Raw genomic sequence first — 17,941 nt, forward strand, 5'->3', positions numbered from 1 at the left:
GTGCTCATTGATGCTATATATGAAATTGACTAATAGAATAAATCCTGACAGCAAATGGACAGAAAACCAAATTAGAAAAGCACCTTATGGTACTCATAACTTACCACAGCAGCTGGGCTAAGAAACATTAAAACTGTAAAACGTTTTGACAGACGGCTCTACTTAAAGATATCTAATGGTAAAATAATACATCTTCTGTCCTGATGTTTGAATGCAAAAACGAGAAGGAGACATTCAGGTATTTATTATTTGTTTATTGTCGCGTCTCTGAAATCTAGATTCCATATTTTTCTTTTAGCTTCTCCACCAACTCAACGTAAGCCGCCATTGCTTCTTCTTTAGACAGACCTGAAAACAGTAAGCATATCGTTCTAGCAAATTTGTAGGAAAGTTTTTTTGTTTATTTATTAGATGTTGAGTTAAAGCTTGATGAATCCAACCTTTCTTTGCGTTCCATGCGTCCCATTTTGCTTTTCCTGTAAAATCAAACATCCCTGGTCGATCTGTGGATATAAAAACAAGGTTTTTTTAAGGCAAAATATTTCTTATTGTGGCCATTTAGCTTCAAGCAATCCCCCACACAAGGAGCCTTAAAATCTAACTTGACTTAAAGTAGAGATAAAATACCAGTCAGATCTCTTCCCATTCCTTATCTGAAGTCTTAAGTCTCAACTCCTCACTAAGAATAACTGGAGATGTCTTTGAATTTGACTACATGCATTGAGATGGTTTAGGTATTTTGGAGGGCATAAGTCGCCCCCTCCTGGAAGTTCTTGGTACTGGACACAGAGGGTTACTGCATATATTATATTTTGCTAATTGTAAATACAAAATTTGTATTTAAAAAGTAGCAGAGGTTAAATTATTTGTTCAGAGAGATTAATGCTAAATTCTGCTTTTAAAAAGACAGTTTCATCAAACTTATACAGAAAGAGGCAGAATTTGAATATTTTTAATGCCCCAAAGTGCAGCTGTATAGGATATTATTATAGGATATAGACTGGACTGGAAGTATGATCTGAAAACAATCGCACACCGATCTTTTCAGATGTTTATATATAAAAGAATTTGGAAAAAAAAAAAAAAACTAAATGTTGCTCTACTTTGTGTTTATTATAGAATAGAAAATCCCTTTATTGTCCCACAATAGGGACATTCTGGTGTTTACAGCAGCAAAAAGATCATAGAAAAAAATGGTGGACATTAGAAAAGTAAATAAGAATAACGATTGTAAAGAGTTAAAAAATAAACAAACTAAATATTGTAAAGTGTTTTAACTATATATAAAAAAACTGTGCACCTTGAGAATAAATAACCAATAAACAGCTATGGAAATGTTTGCAGCAACATCAGAAATGTGCGAAAAATGACAGCAGCATGTTATTTAACTGACTAAGCTAGAAACAGTGCAAAATCAGCATGAATGTAACAACTTATTGAGAAAAAGAAACAAAGAAAGTGACTTTTGTTGCATAATGAAACGGCACTGCACGGTGTGCAGCTAAACCTGCTTTATTGGATTCCTTTTTTTTTTGGAGGTCACATGGGTCTACTGTGCTTTGAGCTGCAGGATAAGGGAATAAAGGTGAAAGGGAATAAAGATGTCCGACTCAAGGGGCGTAGGCAGGCAATAACCAATGTACTCTGAGGGGAGACCGAAAGCAGATCGGCACCAGAAACTCAGGGTCAATCTACACTGTTTCAACAGGAAAATTAACAAGTAAAACATCCATATTTTCTAAATAAAGACTAACTATAATTTCCTACAGCCTTTGCTACAAAGTAGATGCATATATTTAAACACCTGTAATTTCTAGATAAAAGGTATAGTGGATAAACTCAGTTTTGAGATCTAGGGTGTAAATCTTTTCCATCGTCATTACTTATCTACTTATATCAATAAACATTAATATTTACAAGCCCTAATATCTACATAAAATGATTATTTGATAAGTTTTCATTAAAATTGTTATTTATCTATGATTTCACTGAAAACTCCTAAATAACTTGCAGACACAATTTTCTCTTTACCCCATATAACACAAAATCTAGTTCTGAAAAGAGCACGAACTCTGTGCTTATCTTTAATGTTAGTATATTGATGTGTATAATTTACCCCAATATTCCACTTCAGAGTATTTCTGCTGCCACCATCTGCATTAGGCTACGTTCACACTGCAGGCCTTGATGCTCAATTCCGATTATTTTGCAAAATCCGATTTTTTTACGTTGCCGTTCATATTTCCAAATATATGCAACTTCTATGTGTCATACAGCGCAAGTGTCCCGCATGCGCAGTAGAGGACGCGATGAAATCACAGGCCACTGATGCCAGCATGCTTTTTTTTCCCGGAAGTAAACATGGATGGTAGTGCCGGGGTGCATCTAGCGGTCTTTTCCAACCATAAAAACCCAATCTTTTCAGGATGGTTATACGTAAATACTGTTCTCCGCATCATTGTCCGCCATGGTTGTTGTTTTTCTTGCCGCTTCTGCTTAGCAAGACACAGAATAGTGACCTTTGTCGGGTATTAATGACGTTCTGGTCGGATGAATGCGACCTGGCTGTTCAGACACAGGTCGCATTTGAAAAGATCAGATTCGTATCGGATTCAGGACCACATAGCCAAGTGGCCTGGGTCGCATTGGAAAAAAATCGGATCCGTGTTGTTCAAACAGCCATGAAAAAGATCAGATCCAGGTAGCAAATGGGCCAAAATATCGGATTTGGGTCACTTCAGGCTGCGGTGTGAACGTAGCCATTGACTGAAATCTGACTCCAAACTTGCGCAGAAATTTGAATGCTGCTCGAGTCAAAAAGGCTTTTAAATCTTTGTGTAGGGTGCTGATATGCTAGATCTCCCAACTATTGTTTACAGATATTTTTCTTATTTTTTACCTCCTTATTTGACAAATTTTTATTTACAGCTTACCTCTGGTAGCTTAAACCATGTTATCGGTGTTTTTATCACTTCTGTAGATGTTATTGCTTGACGTATTGTTTGAATTAACGCCTTGTTTTTGTTGTTGTTTTTTGCATTTCTCAACATCACTGTCAGGCAGCAATTAGCAGCATAGTCGGCCATCTTGTTTTCCGTTTCGTTGTTTGATGCTTTCCCTCATCTTACCTTTTTGACTTTGGATGTATGAATTCCTAAATATAACTAGAGGTACAAAGTCAAACATGGTTGATAGATTCTAGTTATAAAATAAGGATATATATGCACCCAATGTATTAGGAAAACCTATGCAGCATTTGAAATCAGATTCAATTTTTTGATAAATGGCCCATGGCCACCCCTGGGCTTCCATCTAGCTCCGCCCCTGGTCCGATTTAGGGCTGGGTTGCACATATTGTGAAATTTTGAAACCTTCTGATGAGGTCATTGTTCACTAGACTAAACTTTCTTTTCCCAAATCCTTCTTAAACCCCGCCCATGAAAACCTGCACACTATAAACTCACCAATATTGACGTCTCCAACAGTGCCTTGTTTATATAAGCCATAAAGTGCAGTCAGTTCTCCCTGGTCTGGTTTTTGTTTGAGGACCTTTACCTCCTCTGCTGCTTTTTCAAAAGCTTCCTGGGAGAGAATGAAAGAAAGGGGACTTTAAGACCACGTGAGCCTGAAAGAACTCCACGTGCGCAATCAACCCCAATAATCTCAGAGATTCACATTTTCAAGATCAGTTCCGTTAGATTGTAGAAAATAGTGTTAGTTTAAAACAAGACAGCACTTACAGACATGATGACGGGGACAACGCCTGCTGCTGTGGAAACCTCCTGCCTGGTGGCTGAACTTCCTCAACTCCTCCTGCAAATCATGTCACGCGCGCGATAAGCCCGGGATGAGTGGGAGGGATTTCCAAAGCGATCATACGATGCAAGCAATAATTAACAACAATCAATAGAGATCGATAAAGAAACAGGTTTGGAGTCTGTTTGGGGTTATTTTACGACTTTCTTCTGAGTTGGATTCGCTTTTTTACATATTTTATTCGGGTCGTTCAGGTTGCAGTTCACAAATCTGCCACAAGATGGAAGCATTGTATTATTTCGCTCCATTCTGCTTAACATTTGCTAAAACTAAAAATAATGATTCTTTGTGTATATTTGACTCGGTTTAAAGGTGAATATAGGTGCTTCTCAAAATATTAGCATATTGTGATAACAATGCATTTGATTTCTACTGCACTTTTCATCAAAAATACCTACAAAAAAGTACTACAAAAAAGAAAAGCATTAAAAAAACAAATACATTAAATAAATAAACAAATGATAAAGTTAATTATTTTCCATAATGTAATGGTAAAACTTAAACATATATTTTAGATTCATTACACCCTAACTGAAATATTTCAGGTGTTTTATTGTCTTAATATGGATGATTTTCGCATACAGCTCATGAAAACCCAAAATTCCTATCTCACAAAATTAGCATATCATGAAAAGGTCTCTAAACAATGCACCAAAACATCTGGATCAACAAATTAACTCTTAACACCTGAAAAAGATTCCTAAAGCCTTTAAAACTCCCAGCCTGGTTCATCACTCGAAACCCCAAACATGGGTAAGACTGCTGACCTGACTGCTGTCCAGAAGGCCATCTTTGACACCCTCAAGCAAGAGGAGATGACACAGAAAGATATTTCTGAATGAATAGGCTGTTCCCAGAGTGCTGTATCAAGGCACCTCAGCGGGAAGGAAAAAGTGTGGCAGAAAACGCTGCATAACGAGAAGAGGTGACCGGACCCTGAGGAAGATTGTGGAGAAGGGCCGATTCCAGACCTTGGGGGACCTGAGGAAGCAGTGGACTGAGTCTGGAGTAGAAACATCCAGAGCCACCGTGCACAGGTGCCTCATTCTCCAGGTCAAGCGGCGCCTGACCTGGGCTAAGAGAAGCAGCATTGAACTGTTGCTCAGTTTTGCACGTCACTTGGAAATCAAGGTCCAGAGTGTGGAGGAAGACTGGGGAGAAGAAAATGCCAAAGTGCATGAAGTCCAGTGTCAAGTACCCACAGTCAGTGATGGTCTGGGGTGCCATGTCAGCTGCTAGTGTTGGTCCACTTTGTTTTATCAAGGGCAGGGTCCATGCAGCTAGCTATCAGGAGATTTTGAAGCACTTCATGCTTCCATCTGCTGAAAAGCAATATGGAGATGAAGATTTCATTTTTCAGCACGACCTGGCACCTGCTCACAGTGCCAAAACCACTGGTAAATAGTTTACTGACCATAGTATCAATCGGCCTGCCAACTCTCCTGACCTGAACCCCATAGAGAATCTGAGGGATATTGTGAAGAGAAAGTTGAGAGAGGCAAGACCTAACACTGTCGATGAGCTAAAGGCTGCTATGTAAGCATCCTGGGCCTCCATAACACCCCAGCAGTGCCACAGGCTGATTGCCTCCATGCCGCATTGAAGCAGTCATTTCTGCAAAAGGATTCCCCACCAATTATTGAGTGCATAACCGTACATAATTATTTGAAGTTTGACTTTTATTTGTATTAAGAACAATTTTCTTTTGTTGGTGGGAGGAAATTCTAAATAGGAATTTTGGGTTTTCATGAGCTGTATGCCAAAATCATCCGTATTAAGACCATAAAAGACCTGAAATATTTCAGTTAGGGTGCAATGAATCTAAAATATTTGAATGTTCAAGTTTTATCATTACATTATGGAAAATAATTAACTTTATCACAATATGCTGATATTTTGACAAGGACCTGTACATGATTTTATTACATTCTGGGTGAGCCTGTGAATCCCTTCTATGCAGTCAATTTAAACACAAACACACATTATTGTAGAAAACTAACTTTATTTATTGTTCTGGTGATTTATTGTCCAAAATAGCTACAATCTTACAAAAAGACATGTTCATTGGCAGCAAATCTATACAAAATATAATTCCAGACAATAAAAGGGTAAAGTAGTGACGGAAAACATAAAACAAACCAGATTATTTCCCACTGAGTAACTGAATAGCACCTGGTTGGTGGGACGTATTTGTGAACGGCTCAATGTTTTGCACTTTTCAACAACAGAACCACAATGAGAATGTTTTTTTCAACATGGCCAAGAAGATGGATTCAAATGGTGTATAAAAATCAGAGATGTGTGGTTTAGTTATTTACTTAGCCCTCTTTAAATATCTGTATTCAAATGTATCTAACTTAACTATTTTGGAACAGTTTGGATTGAATTATTTTTAATACTCTAAGGGCTAATGGAGGCACAACCTGTAAAAAAAATATTCTGGCTCTGTCTTGAAGGCAGCTTTATGAAAAAAGAAAACATGCTAAAAATGGTAAGTACAATAAGTAGGAAAAAGATGAAACCTATCAATAACACTGAAGACATCTATAAACATATCTAACCAGTTAGTTGCTTTGTTTCTTTTCATTTTCAAGCTTCATTTTTAAATATAAACAATTGCATGGGAAGTGTTCTTAATGAGGATTTAATTATAAATTTACTTTGGTGAGCTTAAGCACTTTAGTATGCTGAGCAAGGATGTTTTAATTTGAAAGAGCTGCTGTTCTCTACTACGATTGACACTTAAAATAGAGAAAACAATAAATTAAAGATCATCTCAGAGTGTGGTGCTGAACGGTTTGCCTGCTCGGATGTCTCTCAGGGTCTTCCCTCCACCTCACTGAGAAGAACCTCAGCAAGTCGTCGACAGACTCCAGCTTAGTATAAATATTTTACCTCTTCTGTAGATATTCATCCTTTTTTCTCAAAAGCAACAGCATATCTCACACATTGCTGATGTCCTCCAGCCCGTTGCGGTAGCCTTCAGAAGGCAGCGTGAAGCAGACGTTTCTGCTCCTCTCCCAGCCACGGCGGATCTTCCTGAGCCGCTCGGCCACACAGGGCAGGCAGAGAGCCAGGCGGCCCAGCAGGACCACGCAGGGGGGAATCAGCACCAGGACGAAGGTGGGGGGCATGTAGAGGCGGTACTGTTTGGGATCGAAGGCCCGATTCCACCCGTAGAGGAGCGTGTGGGTGGTGGCCATGAACAAGGCACAGTAACCAAGCGAGGACTGCAAAACATCAAACATCCAGACCAGGGCTGCATTAATTCAGAAAATATGAAATGACACTTTTAAGACAGTAAAAACATAAATTTACATTGTTCTAAAATATTCCTTTTCAGCCGTGGCTCTATGTCTTTTGTCGTTTTCTGCCATCAACCAACCTCCTCTCAGCTTTAACCAGTTTTTCTATACTGCAGAAGAAAAGCATCCCCACAGAATGATACGTCACCTCCGAGTTTCCCTCCATGTCTGCTGAATCCCCTTCAAGCTTTGTCAGCTTCTACAAACAAAACTTTTTAGGGCTTTATCTCCACAATTAATTTTTCACCCGTAAGCTTCAGTTCCTTTGTAATGTTTTAAATCATCAATTTATTTTTTTTTTCTCTTAATCTCTCCAATCATATCCAAGTAAAACACATCGATAGTTGAAGGCTGGTTTATGCTGAAACAAGGTCGTCTGCGTGTGTCGCAGTTAACGTAGATATGCCCCTTCCGCAGACACTCTGCTGCACCTCTCCGAAATTGTAGGTGACCGCAGACAGGAGGCCTCTGATTGGTCAAAATTAACATCCGCTCTACACTATGTATATTTTGTGTTTGGTACCTTATGTCACTACCCAATCCGACCCGTAAGCACGATTTGTTCTACGCATGCGCGAACAGATATATATCTGGGTGTCTATAAACTTACTACTTATTTTTATCCTTAGCTCACTAAAGAATAGTAATACCAATCTGTAAAAAAAATGTTATGACGGTGAGACTATTTGAATGCTTTTTACATTTTCATCGTTAAACTGCTTCTCTGACATCATCAGACGTGCTCAGAGTAGGGGTGTAAATAATAATGGTTTTGTATCGATGCATCGATCCAAAAGCCGACGATCCGATGCATCGACACGTCCGCAAGAGAATCGATTCATGTTTTTTTTTTTTCTCCGGTCTATTTTTATTAATTTGCTCCTGGGCGTAATTCTCCTTCCCGTGCTGCGTTGGCGCTAAACCTATTTTGCCCTGCTACCTCGCTTCCTGGTTATACTCTTACAGCAGTGTGTTGCAGTGAGCTTGACACAGACATTTTTAAATTATACTCAATATTGAAGCGTGGTCTGTGCTACAAGCTGTGGGTCTAGATACGGCCGAGGCGGCCGAGGAAGTCGGGGCGAGTTTAGACCGATGACGGAGGGACATGAGGGTCAAAAAGAGCGGAGATCCAGGTGGAAAAAGGGTCCCAGCGTTCTGGCGCAGCTCGCTCTTCTAGCGGGTCAAACTTCACGAGTTGTTTTCCGGAATTTCGGTCACAAAAACAAAACCAGCCGGCCTCCTGTCTGCGGCACTGTTTGTGGTCAGCTACAATTTGGGAGAGGAGCAGCGGAGCATCTCTCAAGGGGGCGGGACGTCTAGGGCCGAGGTATTGCATTGCACTCATTGCACTGATTTTCTGCAATATTTTTGCAGTATTTTTTAATGCAACTTTTCTACTTCTGTTATTTGCTGTTGTTTCTTAAAAAAATGCATAACGATATTACAGCTTTCGTTTCAAGTTTGATTTATTTCAAACTTGAAACATTGTCTAGCCTGTAAGGTGTAAAAAAATAAAAAAATAAAAAAATGTACCGATTAATCGAATCGAAGTGTATTCTTGAGTATTGAAGATAATCGAATCGTTGGGTCAGGAAATCGATACTGAATCGAATCGCCATGATGGATGTGATTTACACCTCTAGCTCAGAGCAGTCCGTCGAAATATATTTAAACTATGTTTATATGCATTTTAGTTGTTTATTTATTTAGATAACGCACTATATAGCATAAGGTTAAAACGAAACGAAAACATAAAACTCAAAAAACACTAGATTTATGTTTAAATCCAAAGCCGAATAAGTTAGTTCCCGCAAGTAGCGTAGGATCACATTTCCGGTGTAGATCGGGCAGAGACGAGTGATAAAACAAAGTATCTGAGTCATACCTGTCACAAGCTCACTGCGACACACTGCTGTGGAAGTATAACCAGCCCTTTATTGTTTTAAAATGAGGAAAAACCTTTAAAGAACATTTAAACATTGAGTATAAACTTTTATAAGGCAATGCATGACAGGAGAAATGCTTATACTGCACATGAAACACGTGTAAAAATTTTTTTACAAAGAGGCAGAACCTGAGAGTCAGCAAGTCCATAGCATTACCCGACTGTGTCAGAGGCCACAGCAGACCCTGAGGACACACACTGACCCACCACTGCTGACCTGAAGAGACCCCATTGGTGTTTTCCTCTCTGACTGTGACTGACTGAGCAGCTTACAGCACCCTCAGGGTCCAAATGCCACCAGAAACGTCCCAAGGTTGTCTGTGGTACGGCGGAAGCTAACTGGAGCAATTTCTACTTCACAGAAGCAATGATAACATCTTACATAACTACCATCTTTATGCAGAAGATATGAAAGCTGCAAAAGAAGTGTAGATATTGTGAATCTGGGAAGTTGCAGCAGCATGGGACAAAAGGTCGATCAGGTTTTGAGGCCGTCATAAGTTTAAGAGCTACATGTAATAGTGCACTTTGTGAACGTAAGATTTAAAATGAACGAGTTAATGATAAACTAATATATGATTACATCTGTTTAAGTCAAGGACACATATAAGTGTAAAAGAAAACCCAACAAATGTACAACTTTTATTGTTGCTATATCCTTACGGGGGAAAGCAGCGCAATATATGAGAAAGCCACTAATTTCGCAAGTAAAAATCAGGTTTTTAAAAAAAAGTAAAAGAATAAATAAAATGGAGGAATTCAGTAAGTTAGAATAATTCAATCAGGGATTGCTGGATTAATTTATCTGCCCTATCAGAAATGCTGGAGCAAAGTTAGTTATTTCATGAACACTTTATGAGCAATCTGGTGGGTTTGTTGTACTTTGGTGTATAGTTCAATCTTTCTATAATAGTGGGCCGTTTAACAGACGTTGATGTTCACAAGTCATTTTTTGCAAATCAAAGTCAGGTCTCAAGTCTTGAGTATGCCTGTTGTAATAATCAATTAATCACATAGTAAATTCTAATTACATGTTTAATCAAAATAAGTGCAATAATTACGTAGGCATGCTTGTTTATTTCCTTTTGTGTTTCCATCTCAGTCACTAAAAATATTAACTCGTCCAAGATTAACTCGGACACTTTTACTGAAGAGAGCTCACTTAGACGTACTGTGAGATAATGTTTTTAAAGTTAGGCTTTTCGATCAAAGATAATGGGGGTTACATGAAATATAAAGTCCTGCATTATTGCTTCAGTTATAGCCTTATGTCTGGGATGTCCCTGGCTGTACATTTGCAGTCCTTTTGTCAGAAAGGACTTGACGCTGCTCTGTCCTTCTCCATTTGGCAGTTTATGTTTTTTGTTTCTCTACTGAATTCAGAGAACCTGTAGATGAACAATGATGTTTATTTAGATTAGTACCTCGCCTTCTAGAGAATGGACAAAACATTACATTAAAGCAAGGGAGTAACTTTGTGATGAAAGTTGGTGGAGACACTTAGGTGGTGGCTGATGGACCTACAGTTATTCGACCCGAACGCTTTGAATAGGGTTTGTATTTTCTAAATATGAGCTAAAACATATATTTATTGAATGCTTTCCTACTGTTGAGAACACATGAGTACCACAATACACTGATATTTATATTTATAGGTAGTTTAAACCTGGTTTATGCTTAAGGTATCCAAGAACGTTGCCGACACCTGGTTTGCAGAATCTGATTGTTTGTAATATTCTTATGTGGAACATTCTTCTAAACTGCAGCTGCATCGGGGAGGGGCATGGATGCTAAAACCAGTCAAGCTAATATCCTGCATTCATGTGCAATATGCATCGCATCTACTCTGTTACATTATCGCCCTCTGGAGACCAAATCTTGTGCCTAAATTTCAAATTCCGTTAATAATCTCTTTAATTAAATGTTTATTAATTAATCTGCAATAACAAAAAAATCTATTAATGCAACTTTGAAATGTAGGATAACTTTTACAATAATGAAGCATAAATTTGTCATACAGACTGAAAAATTCAAATATTCATGCTTTAGTGATAAATTTTGGGTATAATAAAATATAATACAAGCATTCTGAGAGTTATTGCTGTTGGTAACATTTGTTTATTTATTTTAGAGGTGCAAAATAAGGACATAGTTGATTGCAATGGTGTCAGTCAAAAAGGAGACTTGATATAGTGGTATAGAAGCTACACAGCACTGTTTAACATCATAGAAGTATAAACACGTCAAAATCATTTTTGCAAATAAACAAGAACGCTTTTGGTCGCCTTGGCTCTTCATGCTAAGGTAATGTGGGACAGCGTTCTGGAGCTCAGAGAGGAAAGGCAGGAAAATCAAAGCAAGAACCCTGGCAGAGAGCATCAGAAGCAGACATTCTTTGGAGCAACGAAACTTTAGCAGAAGGTCGAGAGAGTACAGCGTTGCAGAAAGAGCACCGGAGCAGAGGAGAGGCGGCAGATGGAGCTAAGAAAGACGAGAACGGTCCTTCTAGGGCAAATTTAAAGTTGTTTTTTTTTTAAGTTTAAGAATATTGCAAGAGAACCTTGAAAAGTTCCTAAATATATAGCGACAAAGTCGCTAAGTCTGTATTGGACTGTAATCTCTAGTTTTTCCTGACTAATACTGGACTGTTCTGCTTGCTGCCCTCTAGGAAGAGGCTTTGCAGCATCTGCTGCAGGTACAGCAGGTTCTGCAACATCTTTTTCCCTGCTGCCATCAGACTACTGAACTGTTGAGCTCTAAACTGGACTCTGCATCACACTCACAACATTATTTTTCACTACCAACGACTTTGAACTTTTATAAACCTTAAAATAGGAAACAAATCTACGTTCTACTGCATTTTGGACCATATTATTTTGCACTGCACTGAAAATTTTTGCATCATCATTTTAAAACTATTTTTCTCCTACATTGTCACAATGTTATCTTATTCCAGCTGCAATGTCATCACACCGTCGTAAGCTGTATGCAACGAAATTTCATTTTGTATAGACTATGTGCATACAAAATGACAATAGTACCCAATTTGAAGTAAGACAGTGCTTTTTTTAAATGATGTACATTTCTACATTACATGATTTTTTCTATTCATTTTAAACACTAATTATGATCAAAATAAGTGTATAAATACACAGTATACGATTACAAATGTTTTTGGGTTTTTTTTTGTTTTTTTGCTGTGGCTTCACTATTAACTACCCATACCAGAAACTCTTCAAAATGCATCCCACCGTGTTTGGTGAAAAGTAAACACATTATATGAGCACAAACACTACATACCAATGGAAGAGCACAGTAGAGGAGGTGTAATGGTTTGGCCTAGGTTCATAGCATCTTTCAGTCAGTAAATCGATTATGACTTTGTCTTTGTACTAAAGCATAATAAGAACAGCAGCAAATCTTATCCAGAAATGTTACAGTCAAAGGTCAAACATTAGGCAAAATTCAGTGGAGGGTGGGCTTTAAAAACAGCCACAATTCGCAAACCTTAACTGAAACATTGGACCAAAATTCCTCCACAGCTATGTGAGCGAACGATAAAGTCCAAGAAGGTACTGAACCATTTCGGACACTTTGTTTCTAAAAATAAAGGCAGACTCTGTTCTTTGTTATTTTGCACCTTTAGTTGCACTCTAAGTACTTTTATATCATTTTCACAAAGACCCTATGAGCAAAACCAGAGAATTCAAGGACGATAATGCTCTTTCTATGACTATTTATACTGTCCATGCATTCAAGCTGTGCAGTTCAAGCGTAAGATGCTCCGTCACAGCAGCACACCATCCTGCAGCTTTGCCCAACGACTCCACATGCACCAAGCACAAATTGCCCTTCCTTTGTCGGCACATGACTAATCTGACGGCCAGCGGATTACCGAGGGATGAAAAGAAAATAGCAGCACTGGCCGACTGAGTCCTGGAAGACCACAGGCCAGCAGAAAAAGAGGAGCAGGAGGAGAGGAAGTGTGTGCTGAGTCACAACACTTTGGTGGCTTTGTCAATGGATAAGTTTAGCTGTGAATCTGGGGCAGCTGCAGGAGTGGAAAACCTCTTTGTTTACACGTGTGGGACATTCAGAGCTTGGCTGAGACCTGCGGGAGACAGAGTGTGTCTCTGCGGGAACGTCACCTGCCTTTCTGCAACGTCTGCCTTCTCGTTCTCTGTCGTCAGGCTGTGTAAGTGAAAGAAAAAGAAGGGTGACATGAAGCATATCTGTAAGTGGGTACCTGGATGAAGCTGAACTCCCTCCAGTTGATGGTGTTGGCCACGGAAGGTAGAGAGGTGACAGCCAGCAGGGAGAGCAGTCCGAGCGCCATGATGCCTACGGACAGGTAGAGCTCCATCCTCCACACTTCTTCATCTACCCACGAGTCCTCGATACCCATTTTCACCTGGACACCAAACACAGAACTAAACTAGCTAGAAGAGAACTCAAAGGAGCATATGTTATGCTGTGGTTGGGCCTTATGAAAGGAAATATCACATAGGGGTTCATATGCACTTTTTGAACACATTTCAATCAAATGCTTCTTCATCTCACCTGTTTGTAGGCCATGTTGATCAGTTTAAAGCGAGCAGACTTTCTCAGAGGAAGACACAGACTGTAAACAGCGTGCAGCACTGAACACAGGAAGCTACAGAGTCCCAACTGCTTCCTCATGGTCAGCCAGCGATCCAACCAGTTGGGAAAACGATTGTATTTTGTCCCCGAGCGTAGCTGGAGGAAGGCAGCGAACAGACCAGGCAGGTAGACCAGCGAAAGCATCACCAAGGCGACAGAGGGAAGAGTGACGTTGACAACTTCAATCGGCATTTTGTAGAAGACGCTCTTTTTCTCGGTGACCAAGGGCTGCAACACATCCCGGAGGAAGTTGTACAGGTAGAAGAAGATGAAAAGAGAAAATGTGACAAGAACAGGTGTTCGCCAGGAGGGAAAAAGATAGAGAGGCATATTTTCTATCTCCAGAGAAGACGAGAGGAGGCCCATATCGACGGGGATGAAGCCCATCCTGTGGCATAATGACTTCACCGTGTTCTTGGCCTTTTGGCTGTTGCTGCACAGGAAAACCTGCAGGCAAAACAAACCTTTATTGCTTCCAGACTGATCTCAGTCAGAAGGGAAACCATCATTGGAACTGTGGATGTTTCCTACCTGCCTGCCTCCATCTCTGGGGCCCATCTGCAGCGTCCAGGCAGATATGGTGTTAAACCCCTTCACCACGGAGCTCTCAGGAAAATAGTCAGCCAGGAGCTCAGCGTTGGATGGACCCTTACTGATACATATGCTGTTGCTAACATCCACTAATATCTTCCCAGCCAATGCGGGTTTAAGCTCCACCAGCGTCGAGTGGTGCTCGGGATAAACGGCGACAAAGACCAGGTCTGCCTGAGTGACTGCTTCCAACTGGGTGGTCACCTGGAACAAAGAGGTCCTGATTTTAACGGCTACCAATTACTACACCTGTTGTTACTAGTTTTAGTAGTAGAGCTGGAGAGACATAGCATAAGCCCTATTTACACTACCCTACGAAAACCGATCTGTGCCGAGTTTGGACCGAGCTTGGATCTGTTATCCGTGCCGAGTTTGGTTCCTTTCAACTGTTTTAAGGCCAATTTATGCTTCTGACGCATAGCCTCTGCAACCGTGAAATCGTCTCTGTGCGTGACCACGCCCCCCCACGCAGAGGTTATGCCACCGTTGTTGCACACCTCAAAAAAAATCCCCACTACGTGTCGGATGGTCGCAAACCCGCACAGACCTTTAGCGGAAGTGCGCAGACAAAAAGCAGCTGTGATTGGTCCTTCATATGCCTTTCCTGCTGTCTGTGTGGTCTTCCTTCTAGATTCTGTGCCATTTTTTATTATTGACCACTTATTGTTGCCAGTCCATCACTGTTACCTGTCATGTCCCGCACTTTATGTCAGTCTGTAAAATGTCATTCTTGTATATGTCTTGTCCTGGCATGGTATAGAAAAAAAACGTAATTTCATTTCCCTTGTATGTCTTGTGCATATGAAGAAAGTGACAATAAAAGCTGACTTGACTTGACTTGATTTTTAAAAACCGAGGAACAACTACAATGTACAACTACGACAAAAGGTTACTCGAGGAGGTTCGGAAGTGCAACCACTTGTGCAATGTCTCAGAATAATTATATAAAGATGCCAAGGTCTCTGCCAAAACAAAGTTCTCATGACCATCCGCCAAAGTTCTCGTAAGTTCTCGAATAGGCTCCCCCTTGCGCTTTTGGTGGGAAACTGCTGTGCGTCCCTAGAAATTCCAGACCGACGGTGCAGAAGCATAACAGCAAAACTGGAACGCGACCAGACCCAAGCAACATTTGATGCGTGAAGTTGCAGAAGTATAATCTGCCCTTTACGGTATTACTTTTCTCTAGATGGAAAGAAGCAAATCAACAAGACGGCGCCCCTAAACGTTCAGGAAGTTTGGTTATAATTGTGATATTTCGTTGTTTGCGGAGAGTCAGGCGAAGAAGGCAGCCTTTGGTGAATTAACTTGACAGAGTAGGTTTTTGTTAATCGATGGTCTAATCAGGTCTTACAGACGCAGGAAACCACAACAGACATTGAAGTTCAGCACACTGCTAAGCAGCATCATCACTGGAAATCATGTGGCACGGTAGGGAAGCTTGTATTTTCATGAATGTCTGAAATTTATTGTCAGTAAGTCATGAAGGAGGCTGACTGTAAGGAGATGGCGCAGTCTGCTCATGCACTCTTTTTTATCTAAGAACTGAGCTAGAACTGAACTGCGCCTACTGATAAACTAGTACTAGTTTAGCACGGTTCTGTTGTGTCTTGCATGGTCCAGTTCACTTTGCCTGCCATTTACACTCAACAGTTATCTCTGTTACCGTACTCAGACCGATCTCTGCATGGTTTTAAACGGGTAGTGTAAATGTGATGAAAGGGTGTGTGTGTGTGTGTGTGTGTGTGTGTGTGTGTGTGTGTGTGTGTGTGTGTGTGTGTGTGTGTGTGTGTGCGTGTGTGTGTGTTGGGGGGGTGTTCAACCTGATGAAAGTGAAACATCTGCAATTGTTTTTCAGTTCAAAACATATCTGAAATGTTGTGTTTGAAATCTTTCACTACAAAGCAAATAGAATAAATGCGCCTTAATAAAAAGAACATTGCTTTTAATAATAAATTTTAATCCAGCCACTTGTTTAACACTGTCTGACTGTAATTACCTCCTTGTGGGAAAAGAGTAAGGATGTATAATTATCCCCAGAGGGGAAAGAAACAAAAGCACCAATTATACCGTGAGTGTGTGTATCACCTCAATCTCCTCTGGGAAAAGAGCTACAAAGCGTTTGGGGGTCCGACTTCCCACCACTACTTGGTAGCCAGAGGCCATCAGCCTCCTGGCCAGTGAGCGGGAGAAGTCTCCAGTGCCCAGGATGCCGACCACTGGAGTGCTGGGATCAGACACAGAGGCTTCCAGTTGCCTGGCCCCCTCAACGCCTCTTTCCCGGATTAAGGGTCTTGACATTATATCCGGCATGATGTTCTTACAAATCTGCAGAGAGGATCATGGGTTAGATTTATGATCATGTGATTTTCCTACTATCCAAACTGCTCTATTCAGTACGGAAGAGGATTAGGGCCACTGAAAAAATATCAAAAGTTAACTGATTTTTAAATATTATTTCAGATTAATATGGGGGGAAAAAGTCAGAAGACTTTAATCTCAGAATTCTCACTTTTTTCCTAAGAATTCTGACTTTAATCTCAGAATTCAGACTTTTTTTCTTCAGAATTCAGACTTTTTTTCTTCAGAATTCTGACTCTAATCTCAGAATTCTGAATTTTTTTCCAGAATTCTGACTTTTTTCCCATATTAAACTGAAATAAAATGTAAAAATCATTTTTTTTTCCAGTGGCCCTAATCCTCTTCCATGATTCAGACCCTGGTCTGAAGGAGCTAAAATAAGAGAAACACTACTAATAGATTTGCCAGTGGCTTTGCATCTGACATCTGTCTGCTTGTTTTGAGTACAGAGAAGCCTTGTTCCTATTATTTGTGAGTCTCAGCTGGCATGTCCTCCATCTGTCAAAGCTGCTGCCATCCAATATTAGCAGAAATGGAGATCAGGCAGGTCTAAATATGGTAGGAGCTACTTTAATGTTAGTTATAACCAACCCAACCAACACAGTCAGATCTACCAAACCTACCTCTAAAGTTATAAATCATCAGATGAACCGCGAATAATCAGGAAACTGAGCCTATTCTTCTTTAAGGTTGTTTTAAAACTTCTGGAATGTGTTTTTCTAAACTGAATAATACAGATTTATTGTTTATCATAACAGAAAAGTGAGTTGAAGCCACCATGCTGGCTGACTGTCCTTGGTTGAACTCGTGCAAACTTTACCTCCTTTTAACTTTAAGCGCGACATTAGAAGAAAAACGAAACCTTAATTATGGATCCATCCTCTCCGAAAACACGCTGACCTTTCTACTTTGTTCTAAAAGTAAAACTTTACTTACTGGCAGCAGCTTATTCTACCCTCTGCTCCGTTTTCGATAGACTGGAGCGGCTCTTTCCTGGTAGGAAGACGACGCAACTGAAGCCACGCCCCCCGCCTGTCAGGGCAAGATAAAGCAGCGCGCGACACATCTGCGGCGCGCGATCTCCACTGTGTGACTTTTATTGTTTACTGTGCTGTTTACAGTTTAGGGCTGTATATAAAACAGAAAAGTGTTTTCTGTATTTATGGGAGTTCTTATATCTGTACCACTAACCGAGAAATGTCTGATTTTTTTTAATTAATTGATAATAATAATAATAAATAATATTTTTGTATAAATATATATATAATATAATGGTACTTTT

The 17,941-nt window shown here is 40.0% G+C and overlaps 2 protein-coding genes across 3 annotated transcripts; both read right to left on the reverse strand.

The window, feature by feature from the left end:
- Positions 1-241: 241 nt before the first annotated feature.
- LOC119789706 (acyl-CoA-binding protein-like) lies at positions 242-3,899 on the reverse strand. The gene is made up of 4 exons (XM_038294758.1): positions 3,741-3,899; positions 3,465-3,582; positions 441-503; positions 242-348 (listed from the first exon to the last, which is right to left on the reverse strand). Exons 1-4 carry the CDS (start codon positions 3,744-3,746, stop codon positions 275-277), a joined length of 261 nt encoding a protein of 86 aa, XP_038150686.1. The 5' UTR covers positions 3,747-3,899; the 3' UTR covers positions 242-274.
- Positions 3,900-5,801: 1,902 nt separating this feature from the next.
- LOC119789703 (metalloreductase STEAP3-like) lies at positions 5,802-17,691 on the reverse strand. Of its 2 annotated transcripts, XM_038294751.1 has the most exons (6): positions 17,596-17,691; positions 16,387-16,626; positions 14,242-14,505; positions 13,630-14,157; positions 13,316-13,480; positions 6,759-7,046 (listed from the first exon to the last, which is right to left on the reverse strand). In XM_038294751.1, the coding sequence occupies exons 2-6, from the start codon at positions 16,609-16,611 to the stop codon at positions 6,759-6,761; spliced, it is 1,470 nt and encodes a 489-aa protein (XP_038150679.1). In that variant the 5' UTR covers positions 16,612-16,626; positions 17,596-17,691. The 2 variants fall into 2 exon arrangements, with proteins under 2 accessions (XP_038150680.1, XP_038150679.1); XM_038294752.1 differs by lacking the exon at positions 17,596-17,691 and having other exon boundaries at positions 5,802-7,046; positions 16,387-16,611.
- Positions 17,692-17,941: the final 250 nt, after the last annotated feature.

This window comes from Cyprinodon tularosa, unplaced genomic scaffold (genome assembly GCF_016077235.1).
Source record: "Cyprinodon tularosa strain WSP-4 unplaced genomic scaffold, ASM1607723v1 ctg344, whole genome shotgun sequence".
NCBI classification, from domain to species: Eukaryota; Metazoa; Chordata; class Actinopteri; order Cyprinodontiformes; family Cyprinodontidae; genus Cyprinodon; species Cyprinodon tularosa.

Excerpts from the sequence above, each read along its gene's own strand:
- LOC119789706 (XM_038294758.1), bottom strand. Across the intron at positions 504-3,464 it reads TGTTGGAGACGTCAATATTG|ATCGACCAGGGATGTTTGAT; the intron begins GTGAGTTTATAG and ends TTATATCCACAG. Across the intron at positions 349-440 it reads CGCATGGAACGCAAAGAAAG|GTCTGTCTAAAGAAGAAGCA; the intron begins GTTGGATTCATC and ends TACTGTTTTCAG.
- LOC119789703 (XM_038294752.1), bottom strand. The coding sequence starts at position 16,611 with ATGCCGGATATAATGTCAAGACCCTTAATCCGGGAAAGAGGCGTTGAG. Across the intron at positions 13,481-13,629 it reads TCAACATGGCCTACAAACAG|GTGAAAATGGGTATCGAGGA; the intron begins GTGAGATGAAGA and ends TTTGGTGTCCAG. Across the intron at positions 7,047-13,315 it reads GGGAGTTCAGCTTCATCCAG|TCCTCGCTTGGTTACTGTGC; the intron begins GTACCCACTTAC and ends GATGTTTTGCAG.